Source organism: Miniopterus schreibersii (assembly GCF_964146895.1).
Source record: "Miniopterus schreibersii genome assembly, chromosome: X".
NCBI lineage: Eukaryota > Metazoa > Chordata > Mammalia > Chiroptera > Miniopteridae > Miniopterus > Miniopterus schreibersii.
This window is the reverse complement of record NC_138104.1, coordinates 29,217,360-29,238,910: the sequence shown is the minus strand read 5'-3', so window position 1 is coordinate 29,238,910 and position 21,551 is coordinate 29,217,360. Positions and strand designations below refer to the sequence as shown.

General features: G+C 41.6%; 1 protein-coding gene across 1 annotated transcript; it reads left to right on the top strand.

Annotated features, from left to right (window-relative positions):
* Nucleotides 1-8,038: 8,038 nt before the first annotated feature.
* Nucleotides 8,039-16,783, top strand: ARL13A (ARF like GTPase 13A; the record flags this gene model as incomplete). The annotated part of the gene is made up of 8 exons (XM_081125359.1): nucleotides 8,039-8,094; nucleotides 8,471-8,541; nucleotides 13,356-13,605; nucleotides 14,504-14,609; nucleotides 15,345-15,532; nucleotides 16,383-16,473; nucleotides 16,569-16,741; nucleotides 16,780-16,783. 8 exons carry the CDS (start codon nucleotides 8,039-8,041, stop codon nucleotides 16,781-16,783), a joined length of 939 nt encoding a protein of 312 aa, XP_080981485.1.
* Between the last annotated feature and the right edge of the window lie 4,768 nt (nucleotides 16,784-21,551).

Genomic DNA, 21,551 nt, shown 5'->3' with positions numbered 1-21,551 from the left:
TTGTTAATCCGTTCATTGCTTAGTAACATGTTATTTAACCTCCATGTCTTTGTGCATTTTTCAGTTTTTGTCTTCTGATTGATTTCTAGTTTCATACCATTATGGTTAGAGAAGAGGGTTGATGATTTCAGTCTTCCTAAATTTATTGAGATTTGTTTTGTGTCCTATCATGTCGTCTATCCTAAACACTGTTTCATATGCACCTGAAAAGAATGTATATTCTGCTGCTTTGGGGTTAATTGCTCTGACGGTATTTATTAAATCCATCTGATATAGTGTGTCATTGAAGGCCACCATTTCCTTGTTGATTTTCTGCCTGAAAGATTTACCCATTGATGTTAGTGTGGTGTTATAATCCCCAATTATGACAGTATTACTGTCAATCTCTCCATTTATGTCCATCAAGACTTGCTATACATATTTAGGTGCTCCTATGTTGGGTGCATAAATGTTTACAAGGGTTATGTTCTCTTGTTGGATTGTTCCCTTTATCACTATGTAGTGTCCTTTTTTTAATGTCTTATTGAATTTTAGGGAGAGAGGAAGGGAGAGGGATAGAGATAGAAACATCGATGAAAGAGAAATAACATAAATAGGCTGCCTCCTGCATGCCTCCTACTGGGGATTGAGCCCACAACTCAGGCATGTGCCCTGACCAGAACTCGAACCGGTGACCTCTTGGTTTATGGATCAACACTCAACCCCTGAGCCACACTGGCTGGGCTGTAGTGTCTTTCTTTGTCTCTTACTATAGCCTTTGTTTTAAAGGCTATTTTGTCATATATAAGTGTTGCTATACCAGCTTTTTTTCATTTCCATTTGCATGAAATATCTTTTTCTAACTTTTTACTTTTTTTTAAATCCTCACCAGAGGATATTTTTTCCATTGCTTTTCAGAGAGAGGGAAAGGGGGAGAAAGAGAGAGAAACATCAACATGAGAGATACAAATTGATAGGTTGCCTCCTGCATTCACCCCAACTGGAGCTGGAGCCTGCAACAGAGGTATGTGCCCTTGGCCGGAATCAAACCTGGGACCCTTCAGTCTGAGGCCTACACTCTAACCACTGAGCCAAACTGGCTAGGGCTCCATCCCTTTACTTTTAGTCTGTGTGTATCTTTTGTTCTGAGGTGGGTCTCCTGTAATCAGCATATATACGGGTCTTCCATTCAGCTCCTGTATGTCTTTTTTTTAAAAATATATCTTTATTGATTTCAGAGAGAGGAAGGGAGAGGTAAAGGGAGAGAGAAAGATAGAAACATCAATGATGAGAGAGTCATTGATCGGCTGCCTCCCACATGCCCTCAACTGGGGACCAAGCCTGCAACCCAGGCATGTGCCCCAACCTCCTGGATCCTAGGTTGATGCTCAACCGCTGAGCCATGCCAGGCCGGGCTCCCCTATGTCATTTGATTACGGCCTTTAAGCCATTTACATTTAAAGTGATTATTGATAGGTACTTATTTATTGCCATTCTTATTCTTTATGCTTATGTTCCTCTCTTTCTCTGTTTCTTCTTCTTACAGCAGTCCCTTTAACATTTCTCGCAGTGCTGGTTTGGTGGTACTGAATTTCTTTTGCCTTCTTTATTTCACCTTCAATTTTGAATGATAGCGTCGCTGGATAAAGCAGTCTTGGTTGCAGGTTCTTGTTTTTCATTACTTTGAGAACTTCATGCCACTCCCTTCTGGCCTGAAGTGTTTCTGTTGAGAAATCTGCCGTCAGCCTTATGGGGGTTCCCTTGTAGGTCACTGCTTGTCTTTCTCTTGCAGCCCTTAATATTCTTTCTTTGTCCTTAACATTGCCATTTTAATTATGATGTGTCTTGGAGTCGGTCTCTTTGGGTTCCACTTGCTTGGAACTCTCTGTGCTTCCTGAACTTGTGTGGCTTTCTCCCTCGCCAGCATAGGGAAGTTTACTTATTTCTTCCATAAGTTTACTTATTTCTGTCATTATTTCTTCCATCAAGTCCTCTATCCATTGCTCTCTTTCCTCTCCCTCTGGTACCTGTATGATGCGAATGTCATTTTGTTTCATGTTGTCCCAAAGCTCCCTTAGACTGTCCTCATACTTTTTAAGTGTTTTTTCTTTTTGCTGTTCTGATTGAGTGTGGTTTTTTTTACCTTATCGTCTAAGTCACTTATTCGATCCTCTGCTTCATTGAGCCTGCTCTTAATTCCTTCCAGTGTATTCTTGATATCAGATATAGTATTCTTCATTTCTCCCTGGTTCATGTTTATGATATTTAGCTTTTTTTTCATCTTTTCACTAAGTTCCTGGGCCTTTCCCTTAAGCATCTTTTTGTTCTCATTAATTTCCTTGAGCATCTTTATAACCATTACTCTGAACTCTATTTCTGATCATTTGCTTAAATCCATCTCATCAAGGTCTTTTTTTCTGGTGATTTTTCCTTTTCATTAGTTTGGGTTGTTTCTTTGTTTCCCCATTTTGGTGGCTCTTAGTATTTGCATCTGTATATTAGGTATATTTGCTGTCTCCCAGTCTTGGGGGATGGGATTTTGTAGTGTACATCCATTGGAGCCAGGAGGTGTGTTTTCCTTATACTTCTGAGCTATTTTCTCTTGGTATGTCCTTTGTGTGGGTGTCCCTTTTGTGGGTTCTTTGGGCTCTCCTGTTGTGATTGGATCTAGATTGTTGTTGACCCGTTCTTGGGAGGACTCTCCTCTCAGGTTGGCTAACTGTATGTGTCAGCCCTAACCACATCAGGTGAGCTGTTGTACAGGTGCTGGCAGGGCAATACAATACAGAACCAAACTGCCAGGAAACAAGCAGTATCTTACAAAATATCCTGACAATCACAATGAAACATCTCAAGTGAAAGTAGAATTGGGAGAGTGAAGTGAGAACACAAGAGAAAAAAAAAAAACAGAGAGAGAGAGAGAAAAGGATATTATTGTTAATACTAACAAAAATTTTTTTAAAAAAATAATAAAATAAAAAGTAAAAAACAGAGAAACTACTGGGAGATAAAAGGGGCAGTGGAAAGCTTCTGAAAGAAGGGCAAGCAAAAAATTAAGGGTAGAATGTAAGAGTAGGAAAATAGTTGAAAATTAAAAAATAAAAATACAATAAAGAGACAAACAGAAACAAACAAACAAACAAAAAGACAGGAAGACAGAAGGGAGAAAAAGAAAAGAAAGAAAGAAAAAAGAGTTATGCCAATGGAATGAGAAGAGAGAGAGAGATAAAGCAAGGGCATTGAGGGAGCCCAATAAGAGATATGAGGGAAACAATAGAGAAAAGCAGTAAACTTATTGGTTGTAATGATAATGTCCCTGCAATTAAGCAGAGAATATCAAGAAAATCTTGATAATAGAACAAAAGACAAAACAAAACCAAGCAAAAAACAAAAACCTAAAAAAAAAAACAAGCAAAGTAAAACAAAATTTTTTAACTAATTTAAAAATTTACAAATTAAAAAAATTTAAAAATTTAAAAAGAATTTTTTTTTTTCTTTTCTCTCTTTTATCTAAAAAAAAAAAAGTCAATCAGGTGAGTTTCATCTGGGCAGCTTATGTTGTCTGAGGCTCACTGTTTTGTATGCTAATTTCAGTTCTCCTGGGAGGTGCTTGTGTATCAGCCAATTTCTGGAGCTGTCTAGGTTTTGCTCTCATGTCCTTAGGTAGTTGGCTGATCTGAGTCTCTCTGTGGAGCAGCTTCACTTGTCAGCTATTTTGCCTCCCCTTGTGGTTGCCTGGTCTTAGTCCAGAGTCTTCTGAAGAGTCTTTAGGGTGGAGGCGGGCTAGTGTAGCTCAGGATATTTTTCCCTTTAATAAGAGGTTTCACTGTCAGGCACTCACTGTGGGGAAGTTAGTCTCAGCTTCAAAGCCAACTCCTCAGTCTCTACCCAATCCTCCAATTCTAGTTCCCCATACAATGGCCTGCTGCAGTTTCAGATTGACTCTAGTCTGTTGCCTTTTCTCTATGGGCAATTTCAGCAGCTTGGGCTTAATGGGTTCAATTTAAAAAAATTCTGATGAGCACTTTGCCTGCCCAGCCCCTAGAAGGGGTTTTAAACTTTTCCTCCAGTTCCTAAACAATAGTCCCTGAGAGTCTTATTCCTGTCTTGTCATCCTGTGAGCTGTTCTCCCTTCCCCATCAGGACTGTGCCCTGTGGGGGATATCTGGGGCTTTAGTGATCTGAACCAGCCCCTTTCCTTTTCGGGGTGGTGCTCCTAGTCTGTAAGAGAGGTAGGCATGCTCCACCCTTCCTTTCCTAGATCTGGTTGGCTGATCACATGGGACGTTTATTTCAAACTCTCTACTATGCAGACCAAAATCCCAGTTTTTGCTCATTTGTCTCAATGCAAGCCAGGAAGGTGGGAGCCCGTTCAACAATCAAAAACTCAAAAACACACAAAGCAACACACAGGCAGACAACCCACCCTGTGAGGTCCAGTCTCGCCCATGCCTCAGTACCAAGCAGGAGGGGTCACAAAGCCCACCCACACAGCTCCCCTGCACAGCTGATCTTAGTAAAGTTGAGGCAGCTGCTTGTGCTATCCAGGCTCCCCTCAGGGAAGGTCAAAAATCCCTGATTTGCCACACCAGGAACTCAGGCAACTGGAGACCCGATCCACCCCACCAGCAGCTCTGATCCCTCTCTGATGGCAGGAGGGCTCTCTTCCCCTTCCCTGTGCCACACAGATCAAATGCTTCCTGGGGTTCTACACAATGCCTTACAGGAAGGCAGAGGGTCCCTGTATGTGGCTGCTTAGTGCAGCCCTCTGCCCCTTTCTATTCTAGAGCCACACACTGTAGGACAGCCTTTCCTATGGTGAGCACCCAGCATGAAAGACTCCTGTCCTGGCCATCATTAGCAGCTTTGTTTCACTGGGAAGGCGCAGTCCCCTCCTTGTAGGTACACTGTTCCCCTGGGTCTCTCTGCCCATCATGTACCGGCTCTCCTTTCCTTCTCCTCTGTTCCTGGTTTGAGGTCCCAGCTTTTGGATGCCAGTCCACACTCCCAAGGGAGGGAGCTTTGCAGCCTCTAGCCCTAGGGCCTCGGAAGAGCCCAGCACAGGCTTCAGGAGGGACTCTCCATTTCTATGCCCCCCCTCTTACCAGACTCTATGCTGTTTATTCAGTGCTCCCTACTCGAAATAACTTTGTACAGTGACAGATGGTTACTATTCTTATTGTGGTGATCACATCGTAAGGTATATAAATGTCGAATCACAATGTTGTACACCTGAAACTAATATTGTATATCAACTTACTTTTTTAAAAGTTCACTGAAGCCCAGCCATTGTTGCTCAGTGGTTGAGCACCCACCCATGAACCTGGAGTTCGTGTTTACATTTCCAGTCAGGGCACATATCAGGGTTTTGGGCTCAATCCTCAGCAGGGGGCACATAGGAGGCAGCCGATCAATGATTCTCTCATCATTGATGTTTCTCTCTCTCTCTCCCTCTCCTGTCCTCTCTCTGAAATCAATAAAAAAATATTTAAAATAAATAAATAAAAAGTGCACTGAAAAAAGAATAAGGATGGTATAGTTTGACTAGAAGAGATGGAAAGGCCCAGAGCAGGGCAGTTTCTTTGATATCTGAGGTCTTCTCACTCACAGCCTGTAAGACCCTTAACCTAATATACAGACTCTGAAGTCAGACTGCCTGGGTTTCAATTCTGATTTACCACTTACTAGCTGGGTAACCTTAGACAAGTTATGTAACCTCTTTGTGAACCTCATCTCTTTCTCTTTTTTAAATTTACTCTACTATACTTTTTATTGTTATCTTTGAGTGTACTCTTTCTACTCATTATAAAGAAGTTTGCTGTGAATCTCTTAAAAATAGGAATGATAGCCCTTACTTTTTGTCATTTTGTAGTAAGGATTAAATGAGTTAATGTGTATAAAGAGCTTAAATGAGTGCTGGTACATTGTAAATTCTATGTAAATACTTTGTAAACTATAAAAAAAATATGATGACTAAAAATTCATTTAGTAATCAGCTGTAATCATACAAGGTAGGGAGATGTGAGTTTGGTTGCTATGAACCAGTCAGTGGTTGCCGCACATATGTCAGAACATTGACAGCCATTGTTAGGTCACTGCTATATCCTCACAGGTTAGCAGCTGAGCTGTGTTAATCTGGCATGAAGGCCAGAAATCTCAATACTTCCTATACTCTACACTTCTTATGTCTTTCTTTCATAAAGAATCAACTTCTAATCTGATCAACAATTAATCACCTCAAGGTAAGCAGAATCTATCATTATCTCCATTCCACAGATAAGAAATCTGAAAATGGTAAGTTGAATTTAGGTGATTTCATCCCAGGGTACCCAGGAGAGGCACTGGAAATGAAAGAAGGGACTAGTAATCCCTAGTCCAATCATTTTCCTCTTCGGTTACCCACTAAACCTCCCTTAGGATAAGTTTTTAAGGAAGAACTTGTATGATGCCAGTTTGACTTTTCCCAGTGACACTAACAAATACAGAGAGCCTGAGCTCAAGCTAGAAATTATAAGGAAATAGACATGAAGCTGCTATTGGCCTTGTCTCACAGGGAGATGGCTATTGTAGAACCCAGACAATCAGGCTCTGGTGTTTCAGGCTTCAGGTCTTATCAGCTTCATGAACAAAGCTGGAGGAAAGCTGGTTTTAATCGCATGCCATATAAAAGGTTTCCCTTTTGTCTAGCATAAACCAGAGCCATTCTCCAGGAGGTCCTTATGGGAAGCCAAATGATCTCCTAGGGAACAAATTGTGCTCTAAGAAATGTTATGAAGTGTGAGTCCCTATTTGGGAATGGCAATTCTCTAAAACAGTGGATGACTCTGCAGAACCTTGCTGTTATCCATTGATAAGCTGGCACATATATTGTGCTGATCAGAGAGCTAAGCAAAGCCCATCTGAGTATCAGCTGAAATATTTTGCTAGCCCAACCAGAGCTTCCTCCAGCTCTGGGCTCCAATATATTAGTCATTAGGAAAATGTAAACCAAAACCACAATTAGATACCACTTCACACCCACTAGGATGGCTATAAACAAAAGACAAGTGTTGGCAAGGATGTGGAGAAATTAGAACCCTCCTGCAATGCTAGTGGGAATGTGAAGTGTTGCAGCCACTTGGGGAAACAGTCTGGCACTTCCTCAAAAGGTTAAACATAGAGTTATATGACCCAGCAGCTACACTCCTAAGAATATATATCCAAGAGAACTGAAAACATATGTCCACAAAGAAATGTGTACAAAAATGTCTGTAGCAGCATTATTCACAAGAGTCGGATGTCCACAAATTAATGAATGAACAAACAAAAAGCGGTATATCCACACAATGTGATATTATTCAGCCATAAAAAGGAAAAAAATACTAATACATGCTACAACATGGATTAACCTTGAAGTGATTGTCTAAATTATTCTTTTTACTTAGGCAATCACTTCTAAATATGGCTGCACTTTGAAGTCTCCTGGGGAGCTTATGCAGCTCCCTGGGAATCTTTGAGAGTGGGGCACCTGGACCGATGTTTGAAATCTATTAAACTAGATGACCTCTAAGGTTGCTTACAGCTCTAGGAATTGTATGAAATCTATGACAATGGATCACGAACAACATTTTTGAAGCCGAGGCTATAAGAGAACCAAGCACAGTAGATAGTTGTCACTTAGAATGGGTCTCCCAATAGGTCCTTTTTGAAATCTAAGCTGGTTCTTCTCCAAGGCTTCATTCACGCCACCGTACCCTACCCAAGGTTGAATGAAGATATTCCTAACAGGGATGGTCTATGGCTGAAGGGACAGACCCCACCTGATGCCATCATGCCTGTATAGGTTGCTTTAACAAGAAATCACTCCATTTTGCAGAAATCTGCCACTGGAATTGAGGATTACCCATCCCTTGCTCTATGACATTTATAGACAAGGGTGGCTAGAATGAAGTGATGGACTCCTGTCAGTCCTAGGCCTTCTATTTATTAGCACCTGTGTTGTCACACAAGTTCAATGTTAATAATGGGGCTGATTTCTTGTTTACTTGTTTCCCTTAACATTATAGAACTAAGCTGAATCATGTTCAAGCTCCTAACATCCTGCTGGCCTGGACTAAATACTGAAGAGACACGAAGGTAATATCGTAATTATTTCCCCAGACCTATTCAATCATTTCCTCCAATGTATCTGCCCACAGTCCCTCATGGGACAAATCTTCATGATATATATTGTTAGGGGAAGTGATTAGGCAGTGTCTGCAATATTGAGGACAAGGTTTGAGGAAAATGGCCAATTCTACAAGGCAAGTGACTCAAGGAAGAAAATCATCCTTGGAAACCTTGGGGAGGAGTTCCTAAAACACCTTCTACCACTTGGCTGTGCCTTTTATGGTACATATGTTGGGACTACTGTAGGCAGAACTCCAAACAGCAAGGAAGAGTAAAATTTTTTGTTTAGCCTAAGAACTAACTGCTTTTAAGGCTTTGGCTCATTTTTCTTTTCCATTGACAGGAATGTGACTATCATCATTATCGGTCTGGAGAATTCAGGAAAAACTGTTTTTATGGAAGCCTTCCACAGACGTAAGGAACTAAGAGCATTAGATAGTGGTTTAGGTCTCTCATGGGACCCAGGGACCAATGGAAATAATCATTCCTTCCTAGCCTTACTTCATGGCCCTTGGGTTCCCTCTTTTGAAGATAAGCACTTCCCAACACACATACACAATCTTCTCCTGGGCTATTATCAGCTTATTCATGTAATGTCTGTCATCTTCTCCCTTTACAAGATATCCTAATTGAAGGTCCTCACATAGTGTCAGTATGAATGAACTCAATCTATGGGAAGCACTGCAGTCAATTATGAAGGATAGCATGTTTTAAAAAGTGTCTAGTTTCAGAGCTTAATTAAAGTGGAATTTGGTCTAGATAAGAGACAAGTGTGGGATGATAAAGAAATTTAATAACATGAAACACTTTGTGACAGTTAGTATAGAGGGTTGGAACTTGAGAAATGTTGTCAGTTCAGAGATGTGCAAGTTTAATACCAAATCTCCAGTTTAATACCTTGACATTTCAAGAAGTAGTTACACAAAATTGCAGAGAGCTGCTATTCTAGTTGTGAAGACACAGCTAACTGCCGGCCAATCAAAGAGCCCGGCACACAGGCTGGCATAGGATGCCCTCCATTGATATTTATTAAATAAAAGTAAGGGTATGATGATGTGGCTGAGTTTTACATAACTTGGAAGCCCTCAGCAAAGTACAGGAAAGGGCTAATCTGACGCCTCTGCCACTGGCGTACTGGAAGCCTGCATCAATTTCCTTGAACTCCAGTAACAGCCTGCTGGCTGATCTTGCCATGTCCAGTTGTCCCCCAGCATTCAGTCAACACAGTTGCCTGAAAGACTTAGTGCAAAAATCTGATCATGGCACTTTTCTGCTCAAAACCATTCAGTGCCTCCCCATTGTATTAAAAATAAATCTTAAGTTCTGTAAAGGCACACAGATTTGGTCTCTGACTTCTCTTCCAGCTTCATTTCTCATGCTCTCTGCACAAATTACTTGCCATCTTCTGCCAACATGCCTGTGCTTTCTGTAATGCTGTCCCACTACCTAGCATTTCATCCTCTCCATTATCTACCTGCTTAATCAAATGCCTTTAGACACAGTCTAAGTTGACCTTAGGAAAGCCATCCCTAACACCTAGTGCCTCCTTCCTCGGCCCCCAGTCTATTCCATGCCTCCCTCTATCGTGCACTTATCACAACATCATTGTGCAACTGCAAGTCCATTCTCCTCAGGCTACATGTTGCTTCTTTACGTCCCTCCGCCCACCCCCGCCCCCATCCCCCGCCACTGTCAGAGAGGCAACCCCAAGCACCACATTTTATCCAGTGGTTCAACCTAGTGTGCCACCCTATAGGCAGCAAACCTGACTCCTTGTCTCTCCCAATTACTGATAACCAGACATGATAAAAAGGTAAACAGCACCAGGAAAACCAAGGAGCCAGGATAAATCACAAGATTACTGACAAAAGTGGGGATAATTTTTAGAGCCCCCACTCAGCCCTGCCCCTAGATTCCCAGGCAGTCTGGGTGGGACCTGGGAATCTATATTTTAAGAACTCCCTAGGTGTTTCTGATGGGCAGCCGGCTTTGGAAAGCACTCATCTGCAATTAGCCATATGCTATTTTGTCTGTGAGAATATTATATTCTTTCCATTCTAATTCCTAGAGGATAGAGCCTGGAGTTGTGACTTCATTCACAGAGAAGTTTCTAATGGCCAAGAAGCAAAGTGCCACTGATGTCATATTCTAAGGAATGTCTCAGTCCACCACTGTCCATACAGGACTACCAGAGTCAATCTATTAGGCTGTTGTGTACCCAATATGCAATAGCTCACCTTTCCTGATCCTGCAAATGTTTATGATTGCCAAGAACAGATTATAGCCTAGGAAGGAAATTCCAACCTACAGGTTCACTTGTGTGAACATTTGAAGGTGCCAGCTATAAAATATCTGGGGACAGAAGACATTATTCTCGATGACACCATTCACTATAACTTTTGTCTGGCATGGTCATGTGGGGTGAAAAACCCAAGATGAGCACAAGCAGGTGCCCTAAATGAGGGCATTTAGAGCAGTGCTTCTCAAACCTGGCTATACATTTCAATCACCAGGGGAGCTTTAACATAAAACATGATGCTTGAGTCCCAGCCCAGATCCATGGCATCAAACCCTCAGAGAAGGAGGCCTAGTGTCATAGTTTTTAAAAACTCCATAGTGATCCTTTAGCATAATAAGCACTGAAAGCCCCAAATCAGAGTCACCTGGGGCACTTTCACACTTACTTACCGGGACCTGGAGGCTCAGATACTTTGGACTAGGGAGGGCCCATGGAATCAAAATGTTAACAAGCAGCACCAGATGATGCTGAGACACAACAGGCATTAGTTTCTTTGCTCTCTAGGGCAGTGGGTCTCAAGCTTTAAAATGCAGAAGGATCACCTGGAGATTTTGTTAAATATAGGAGTTTGTTAAACATGCAAATACCTGGGTCCAGCATACAGATTCTGATTCAATTGGTGTATGGTAGGACTTTATAGCTACCATGTAATTCGGAAGCTGAGAGTCCCCAGACCATTGTGCTTTATGAAATATGCCACCAGGGATATAGAGATGAATTAGACTCATTACCTGTCCCCAGGGAGTTTATGAATTAATAGAGGAAATAAAAGAAATGTAAAGTGTCAGGGAACAACTTCTCATGGCTTCTAGGGTTCACCAACAATGGATTGCATTATTGAAGAAATTAGTAAGGTTTCAAGTAAAAAGAAAAAAATAACTAGGGAAAATATTTTGATTAGACAGGGAAAAATAACATAAAGCTTGCCTTGATGCAGGAAACAAATTTAAAATTACCTTTAGAGTTTTAACACATTCACTTATTATTTTTAAGTAGTCTAATGCAGACATAGCAAATATCACATCAAAGTTTTGGCTGAAAATTGTATGTTATCTGAAAGTTATAATTAAAAAGATAATTGACTAACATGAGAACAGAAGAGAAGTTATAAGATCATATTAAAATGTAATAATGGCCCAGCCGGGTGTGGCTCAGCGGTTGAGCATCGACCTAGGATCCAGGCTACCGGGGTTCGATTCCCGGTCAGGGCACACGCCTGGGTTGTGGGCTCGATCCCAAGTCGGGGGCGTGCAGGAGGCAGCCAATCAATGACTCTCTCATCATTGATGTTTCTATCTCTCTCTCTCCCTCTCCTTTCCTCTCTCTGAAATCAATAAAGATATATTTTAAAAAATAAAAATAAAAAAATGTAATAATAATATATGCATGCATATGTAAATATATATACACATGTAAATGTCTGTATAATCATACATTTCCAAAGATCTGAAAGCATCTACTAACTTCACAGCTAAATTATTCATTCTGGCAATTCTATGGATAATGTCATAGGTAGATCTGAGACTAGAAATAAAAAGCTACTGATTCTGGCCTTATAACTCCCAAGTTTGAGCATAGAGAATCTATAAAATCATTTTACTACTTATGTGGGAAGAAAGCTAGGTCAGAACTGTCAGTTCAACAGACTGGAATGTATATAATGACTGCCCTTTTGAACTGCATTTCTATGGGAGCAGAATGAGGTATGGAATGCCCTATGGGACTGTATGCTCTGGCCATGGCCTTGAAAAGGCAAATGTATCTGAATTCGGTGTGGTTTCTTGGAGGAGGTATGAAAAGGACTTCATACTCATTCACAATAACAGGCACCATAAACATTTATTGAACACCTACTGTGTGTAACCTAATGCAGAGCCCCTCCATCACTATTTTAGTTGGGGAAACATGGCATGCACAGAATGAGGTGAAGGACCAGTTTAACAGACCATGTGCTGAACAAGGGAGAGAAAGTGCAAACTGGGCAGGCCAGAGAGGCTTTCCTAAAGAGGCCTTCCTAGCCTTAAAAAAGGGGTGGGAGAGAAGGGCCTCCTGTTCATTCATTCATTCATCAAATTCATTCAACAAATATTTATTGAGTATCTGTGTGCCAGCTTCTGCACTTGGCATCGTGAATATAACGGTGAATAAAATTGAAAGGGTTCCAGTCCTGTTGCAGTTTATAACCCAATAAGTAAATTGTTGAATTTATAACATTGTCATATGTGCTGTGATAGTGGTAAGCCCAGAAGAAAGGCACCTTATCCAGACTGGGGGATGGTGGTTTGAGTCAGGGAAAACTTTCTAGAGGAAACAAGATCTAAATAGATTTTTAAAAAATTTATCTTTATTATTGAAAGTATTACAGATGTCCCCTTTTTCCCCCATTGATCCCCTTGACCCCGCATCCACCCTACCCCCAGGCCTTCCCCATACCATTGTCTGTGTCTATAGGTTATGCATTTATGCATATAAGTTCTAAATAGATTTTTTTTAAAATAGGCATTAACCAAGGAAAGAGCAATGGAAGAAAATGTTCTAAGCTGCAGAAATAGCATCTTGTGAATGCCCAGGGCACAAAAGAGCATGGCATTCTTGCGGAGTGAGGGGAGTATTAGCCAAGGAGCAGACTGGGTGTGTACCAGGGACACTGTGGACACCAGAGAGGGTACAGATAGGTCTGGCAGGTTACGAGGCAAAGGAGTCTGTATTCTCTCCTGGGACCGGTGGCCACTCACTGAAGATTACTGAGCCAGAAGAGAGTAGCCTGAGTAAAGTGCTGGTTTAGGAAGATGAACCCATGAGTGAGCAGAATGGCAGGATGCCTCAGTAGGATTCCTCAGGGCAGGCTCTAGTCAAAGTTTGTTTAATGAATTTTTATCTAACTATATCACTCTGCTTTGTGGTTGCTTCTCTCTTCCCTTATGCATAGTACTTCCTAGCAAGACAGACAGTTGTATGAAATCGAAACTGACTACAGTCCTGCTAGATGACTATGAAGTTTCCATCTATGACCTGAATGGAGATATGAAGGGACGAGAAACCTGGCCCAACTACTACGCACAGGCACATGGGCTTGTTTTTGTCCTGGATTCCAGCGACTTGGGACGCATGCAGGAAGTGAAGACCACCTTATCACATCTGCTGTCTGATGCGAGAGTGGCAGGAAAACCCATTCTATTGTAAGCCTCTGCCTTTGTGCTCAATTTCCCCTTGTGCCCAGTTTCCCCTTCCCATTTCATGCCTTCAGAAGACAAGTAGACAAAGGAGCAGCTGGGTATTCCCTTTGTCACATCCAGCTAGATCTCCTCTTCCCTTTAGCTCAGTGAGGGGGGGAGTGACCCAGTCCTCTGGGGTCTGTTTTCAAGAGCTACTTTCTACCATACACTGCCATGGGTGAAAATGCTACCTACTTGTGCAAAGGTAATTTGAAAGCAAGCATCAAAGGAAAATGGAGGGTAATATCTGGATTTCCCACCCCCATCCCTTGACTCTTCCTGAAGAGTGTCTTCCTGAATTTGTTTCTCTTTTTTGGCTTTAGTCTCTGACCCTGAAATGGTGGCAGAAAACCACCTCTATTTTGTATAATTGATTCCAATGGCCTCCTCCCTTCTCAGACTGCCCACGAGTCACGTAGCTAGCACTGATTCCAGGGTGATACTTCAGATGTCCCGTCAATCCTCACTCCCATTCCCCTTTTCCATTTTTTTGTTCCTCATTAGTACCCTCAACTCAAGCGCGAACAGAGTTTGGGAGAGGGTGTTAAAAACTCCAAATCTGTTCATATCCCAGTTAGCAATTCTAATTAAAGTTTGATAGTGTAGAGAGGAAGCAAGAAATGAGGTCTGGGGATGATCTTGGATTCAAATCATTTGTGCTATTCTTTCCTCCATTGAGAATTGGCTAGAAAAATGTCTGGCTCATCTCATTGTGTAGGTTTTTAAAGCTAGTTCTTGGATATGCAGCAGTTGTAGCATAATTGGTTCTCCCCCTATTTCCCTTCTTTTCTTGCCCTTGGCTTCTATTTCTGTTTCACTCTTCCTCTCTTCTTCCCACCCTCTCTCCTGTGCCCTGCTCTAGATTGGCAAATAAACAAGACAAGAAGAATGCCCTCTTACCTTGTGATATTATTAAATATCTATTCCTGGAAAGGATAGTGAATGACGACAAGTTCATGTGCCGATTGGTAAGTGTCAACCCCTCCCCTCCCCCGCCCTCTCAAGCCCAGCTGATGCATACCTTGCGCCATTCCTTAATCAGCCCCGTATGCTAGGTCTTAGGCAAAGCCTCTCCCTGCCAGGCAACATCTGCAGTGATATCTGACTCGATAGTGATAACATCACACTTATTTTTATTTTCTTTTTAATTTTTTTAAAAAATATATCTTTATTGATTTGAGAGAGAGGAAGGGAGAGAGATAGAAACATCAATGATAGAGAGTCACTGATCAGCTGCCTCCTGCACGCCCCCAACTGGGGGATCGAGCCCGCAACCCGGGCATGTGCCCTGACCGAGAATCGAACCCCGATCGCCTGGATCCTAGATCAACGCTCAACCACTGAGCCACGGCCGGCCGGGCAACATCACACTTATAACACTCTCACATCTGTTTTCTCATTAGACCTTCAAAATTGCTCTGTAAAGTTGGAAGCTTCAATATCCTCATTTTATAGATGAGGCTCAAAAACTGAATCCCTTGCCCAAGGTCACACATCCAAGACATTACACCACAACCACTTTATTAAACAACCTTAGCTTTTGTAGCTAAGGTGTGAATGCTGAGTGTCTCCTAGGAAGTCTTAAAACCTATCTAGGCACAGCAGAGCTTATGTGTACCTCTGCTCCTTGACTGAGAGTGATGGGGACTGTGGTCCCCAGTGGTCCCAGGTTCCTGAGCTGGAATCTTCTCTTTTGGTCATAGGAACCCTATTCAGCTATCCAAAACCTCCAAAGAAGCAACCATAAGCCCCTAATTGATGGACTGCGCTGGCTGTTAACTGCCATTCAGAATAAACAGGAAGAACTGTGTGCTCGCCAACAGTCACTCACCTCAAGCATCCCAACCTCCACGGACACCACAGGCATCAAGGAAGAATGTGCACCAATCAGGTACTGAGCTGCCTCTATTAGGCTGATAAGAACAGATGTAGGAGTCAGTCTTCAACATAAGCAGGGAGTTCTGGGAGGTGCTTGGATTCTGTGTGGTTCTTTTTTTTTTTTTTTTTAATATGTCTTTATTAATTTCAGAGAGAGGGAGAGGGAGAGAGAGATAGAAACATCAACAATGAGAGAGTCATTGATTGGCTGCCTCCTGCACGCACCTGATAGGGATCAAGCCCACAACCCGGGCATGTGCCCTGACTGGGAATTGAACCTCGATCTCCTGGATGATAGGTTGATGCTCAACCACTGAGCCACGCTGGGCCTGTGTGGTTCTGAGCAATTCTCTCAAGATCAGTTGGCTCAAATGGAGCTAGGTCGGTGACCACAAACTTTCTAGCATTGTTAGGTACACTCTCCCTATGGCACAACTTGAGTGGTCACATTAGTGGGATGAGTTGCAGAAAGGTAAAGGCAACCTATCAACATTAGAGCTTCTCCAAAACAGGAATTTTATTCCCTAGCTTGCCATGCAGAGGAGAAAAGGAACACAAGTCCCTTAAGGAGCTTATAGGCAATATTCTCTACATGAATGTCCTGGAGCCACCCCACATTCTCTTCTTGCAGTTTTCTGATCCAATAAGGAAATATGGGAGAGAACAGGAATATGAAAAAGAAAAAGAATAAAACAAGTGGTGATCAAGGTTTTGAGGAGTAAAAGGCCTAAATGTCCTCTTGCTCTATTGTCCCTTTCACTGTTCAAATGCATATGACAGGAATGGAGTAACAGCTGCATTTAATTATAGAGCTTGAAGTATGTCTATTTTCACTATTGCTTTGTTCTTTCCATCTTCCCCAGCTTCCCAACCAACATAGAAATGCCGGAAGAAAAAGAAGAGCTTCTAGGACAACATTCAATGGAAGCTAGGCCCCTAAAGCCAATTCTACAGGTAAATGGCTCTTTAAATGTTACTGCCCCATGGACCAACCTCTAAACTATTAGGTACCAACTGACTTTTCCCCCCTTCATTTTCTTGCTGTATAGAAAGATGACTTCAGATTAAGACCTAAAAAGAATGTATCAGTGACATTCGCTTTAGATGAACCCATGGAGGAAGGTGAATGTTTTGATGTAAATGGAGCTCAAAACAGTACTGACCTTCACTACAACCAGAGAGCTGACTTTCAGACCCCAGCAACTTATACTAATGATGATGAGTATGACGACTACGATGATGATGATGATCTTTTTGAAGGTAATGCTGGATCAGTGGTTAGTCTGAGAAGAAAAAATACAAGGTGTCCCAAAAAACTGTATACACACTTTGAATAATTATTAGTTCCAATGGGTTAAATCTGAAAAGAAAGAAACATCAATTGAGCTATCAGCTCAATTGGGGGACACCCTATATATAGACCTTTTCTCACAATTTATAAAACAGTATTCCTATTTTGAGTCTGAAATTCTTTTCTCATACTATGGTTGGTGGTCAGGAGAAGTGGATGAAGGGCAGGGAAAGTCCTTGGGGACCACCCGGTACTCCAGGATGATCGCTCAGCACTGGCTGACACAAGATCTTTGTTTGAATGGGTATAGGGTTATCTTAAACGTTACAATTTCCAGTGGTAGAAGTACAAATTGGTACAACCTTTATGGAGAGTACTTTGGTTGTCTTTCTCCCTCTTGTTCTCCCTCTCTCAATATATATATTAAGAACTTTAAAAATGTGGAAACCCTATGAACCAATCATCTCATTTCTTGAACTATATCCAAAGATAATTACACAAGTACCAAAAAAAAAAAAAAAAAAGGATGCTTGTGATTGTTCAATTACAGCATTGTGTACAATAACTAAAACTTGGAAACAGGTTAAATGTTTAACAATGTGAAATAACTAAATAAGTTATAAGTTATGGTGCATCTACACAATGGAATACTATGCAGATGTTAAAAGGGTTATTGTCGACTTATATTTACTGACATGGAAAGTTTTCCACAACCCAATGTTTTGTTAGAGAAAATGGCAAGTCAGAGCATAGCATGTACAGCATGATGTGTACACATACATAGAATATCTGGAGAAAAATTACTAAAACATTGGCAGTGGTTTTCTCTAGGTGTGATATACTAGGAGAGAAGTAAACGGCTTAGGTGCCTTTTTTTGGATTTTTGTTTTATTGGAAAATTTTTTTACAATAAGCATATATGATTTTTCCAAGTATAATAAAGGCATTTAAAAAAAAAATAGCTGTGAGGACTTGAAGGCCCACTGTTGTTAAATGCCCCTCATTCTCAGTGTTTGTTGGGACCCCAGTCACCGTGATGGTCAACTATCAATATTATAATGTCATCTCTGCTCTCCAAGGGATCTGGCCCTCAGGCTACCCCAGAGTCTTGGATTGTTACACCTATGTGGAGGGGCCTGGACTTGTTCAGGGGCACTGAAGAGGAAAGAGGCACTGATCTGGAGATGAGGGGTGAAGATAAGAATTGTCTAAAAGAAATATGGTGGAAGAATAGAGGAAGTGCTTTTCTAGATATCAGAAATTACCCCTAAATCTTTGTCCAAAATTGAAATCCACTTTTTTTTTTCTATAACCTCAGAACCCAGCCCAAAAAAGAGAATGGCTACTTGGCCTGCAGAAGAGATGATGCTGGAAGATGCCTATGAAGACATCTTTGAAACCTGTGGTTAGTATTCCTTAAATGAGAGGGAGAAGGGAGAGATCAAGAGTGAAAGAAAGTATGAGACCAGGGCAGAGGGCGGGTGACTGGTGAGGTGCAGTCTACACTCCCTTAGAAAGTGGTCAGCACCCTCCTAACCTGGAGTAGTCTGGGAAGGACAGGAAACTTGGAGCTTACTTTCACTTGCAATGACTGGCTGTTTTCTTTCTCTTTTTTGACTTTTAACAGACTTCTAAAGAGAAAAATGGAGGGACATAAAAAGAGACATCTAATATCCCCCATCCCCCCAGTAAATACACTCATCTCTAGAACCATTAGGATTACTTCAGTTTTTCAGTTTCTAGTTCTCAACTAATACCCTTACAGTCCCCTACAACTCCACCTATTCTAACATCACATTCCTGAGAAATCTCATCGTTCCTGTACATCTGCATTCTAGCCATCAAATGAATCTTACATACATCAAGAGGCTCAAGAAAAGTTAGGTAGCATCCATTTGAGAATGAAGACAACCTTGGCAAAAATAGAGACAGTACATCTTTGCACCCAGATGCTCCTGAGGAAGTCTGTGAACATGTCCTCGCTGGCCAACTGAAATTGAGCCTTAGATGTACAGGACTAGTTTAGAATTACATTTTTCCCCTACAGTTTTTGGGTATAAGGGAACTGGCAGAAATAAACAGAACTTTTCTCCTGAGAATTATGGTCTGCTGAATCATTTTCCATTGTACCTCCAAAAACAACTCAGTTTTAAATTCCCAGCCACTGGCAACAATTCCTTCAGGAACAGCAACTGCTGCCTCTACAAAACTCTGGTTAGGTATGCAAAAACTGTACAAATTTGAACACATTCGACCCTCCACGCCAACAAGAGTAGTGGTAGTGGAGGTAATCATTTATTCTTACAGTGGTGATTATTTTCACCACCACTATCACAGCCACCATTTACTGAGTGGCTTCTAAATGTCAGGCACAGCACTAAGTTCTTCACATTCATTATCACATTCATCACAGCCCTTGGGGGTAGGCACTATACCTGCCTGCATTTTACAGATGAGGGCAGAGAAGTTAAATAATTTGCCCAAGGTCCCAGCGCATGTAAGAAGCAGATTAGGGAACCAAACCCAGATCCAATTCTAGAGCTGCTTTAGGCTAGAAAGATCTATTTATGCATTTCTCAAACTCTATCCAGAAAGAGAAAGCTATATTCAGGAAAAAGTGCTGAAGCTTAGCTATGGCCAGGTCAGGAGAATTACATTGATAGCAATGAGTACACCAATAGTAGTCATAGACGCGGTTGACTGGGCACTTCCATTTTCCCAGGTGCTGAGCTAAGGGCTTTACATACGTTATTGCCTTTCATCTTCACGAGCCTATGAGGTTGTTCTATTATCATCATCTTACAGAAGCAGAAACTGATGTTCAGAGAAATCAAATCATTTGTCCCAGGGCACCCACTAGGAAGCGGCAGAACTGGTTTTCAAACTAAGGTCCAACTCCATAACTCATGCTCTTAACTCCTACCCTATACAGTCTCACTAGGCAGTATAAACCAACTAGCCCATAACTGTTTCTGAAAGATAAAAACCTTGTGCAGAACAATCAGTCATACAACCCCATCTGGAGGGTCTGACACTCTGTGTCATTTCCTATTACGCATTGCAATATGGCCTCATCTCCAAGGGAACCACTCCAGGCACCTTATGGGTCTGACTGATTCTGACTGAGATTGTTTATTAGTCATAGAGCTGGAAGGAATGTTATGTAGCCTCTAGTCCAACCCAATTGTTAAACAGATGAGGAACTTGGGGTACAGAGAGGTTAAGTGACTTGCCCAAGACTTTACAGTTGATCACTGACAGAGCTGCTCCTAAAATCTAGATCTTCTGTGTGCCCGAGCAAGGGCTCTATCTTCTCTGTCCAAATACAGTCACGAATCACTTAATGATGGGGATACATTCTGAGAAATGCATGGTTAGGCAATATTGTCACTGTGCAAACATCATAGAGTATACTTAAACAAATCTAGGTGGTATAGCCCACTATATACCTATGATGTAGCCTATTGCTCCTAGGCTACAAACCTGTATAACATGTTACTGTACTGAACACTTTAAGCAATTACAACATAGTGATAACTATTTGTGTATCTAAACACAGCTAAACATAGAAAAGGTATAATAAAAATATTTCATAAAAAATAAAGTATGTGTGTGCACATGCATGTGCACACACATTGTGGGGACCTGGTGGAGGGCTGTGGAGGAAGGCACTGTCTGAGGGAGAAAAGACATCAGGAGGAGGGAGGGAGAAAGGGGAAAAAGAGGAGAGAGAAAGGGAGAACAGATATCAAAAGAGACCCAGAGAAATAAAGCTTGAGATGAGAAATAATAAAAGGAAGAAATGAAAGAGAGGGAGGGAAACAGAGGATTGGACGGGTGGGGGGTGGTGATCTCCCAGGCTCCATTCCTCCCCCTGGCCAACTCCAGGCCCAAGCCTGGGGCAGGAACATGGTGGGTAGAAAGCATGCTGAGCCTCCTCGTCTACTTAAACCTCACAGAACTACCAGTAAATTCAGCATCTTAGTAAGGTCCAGCCTTTCCTTTCAACATTGCAAACAAACTTTTTGCTTATAATCCATTATAATCTTCTGGGACCACGGTCATATATGCAATGTATCATTGACCCAAACGTGGTTACATGGCATATGATCTACATCTTCCCTGGGTCTTCTCTAGCCACTCTTTGCCCACTAACATTCCTCCAATTTGTCCAATAATATCACTGACAATGCTGACAATCATTCTCACCCAGCAAATATCTACTAAAGAAGAGTTTTATCAGGCAGGTGACTGTAATTCAACAAACCAAGATTCTCAAGAAAATTGGACCATCCACATTTCTTTATGGCATGGGTGTTTATGAGGCCGGCATATTTTCTCAACCCAGAGGGAAGGGGAAGTGTAACTAAAAGGGGGTGGGAGTGCCACCTATAAATGTGGGCAGGATAAATTTAGTTTGAAAAAACCTCTGACAAAATTGAATTTCAGTATATTGAGACACTTCCCTTTGCACAATATATGTGTTCCTGGGTGTCAACCAAATTTTTCTACATAGAATCCATCAATCACAAGAAGTTTCTTAAAGACTATCCCCCAAATACAACCAGCACACTCTTACTTATTTTTGAATGAATCTTAATTTTGTTACTATAGGCCATTACTGTACTTTCCAGACCCTTATCAAGCTAGCTGACCTGGGAATTTCTCCAAGTGAAGACAGGAATAAGAGTACCCTACCCAGCTTACAGGCTTGTGAGAATCAAAAGGGACAATCCATATC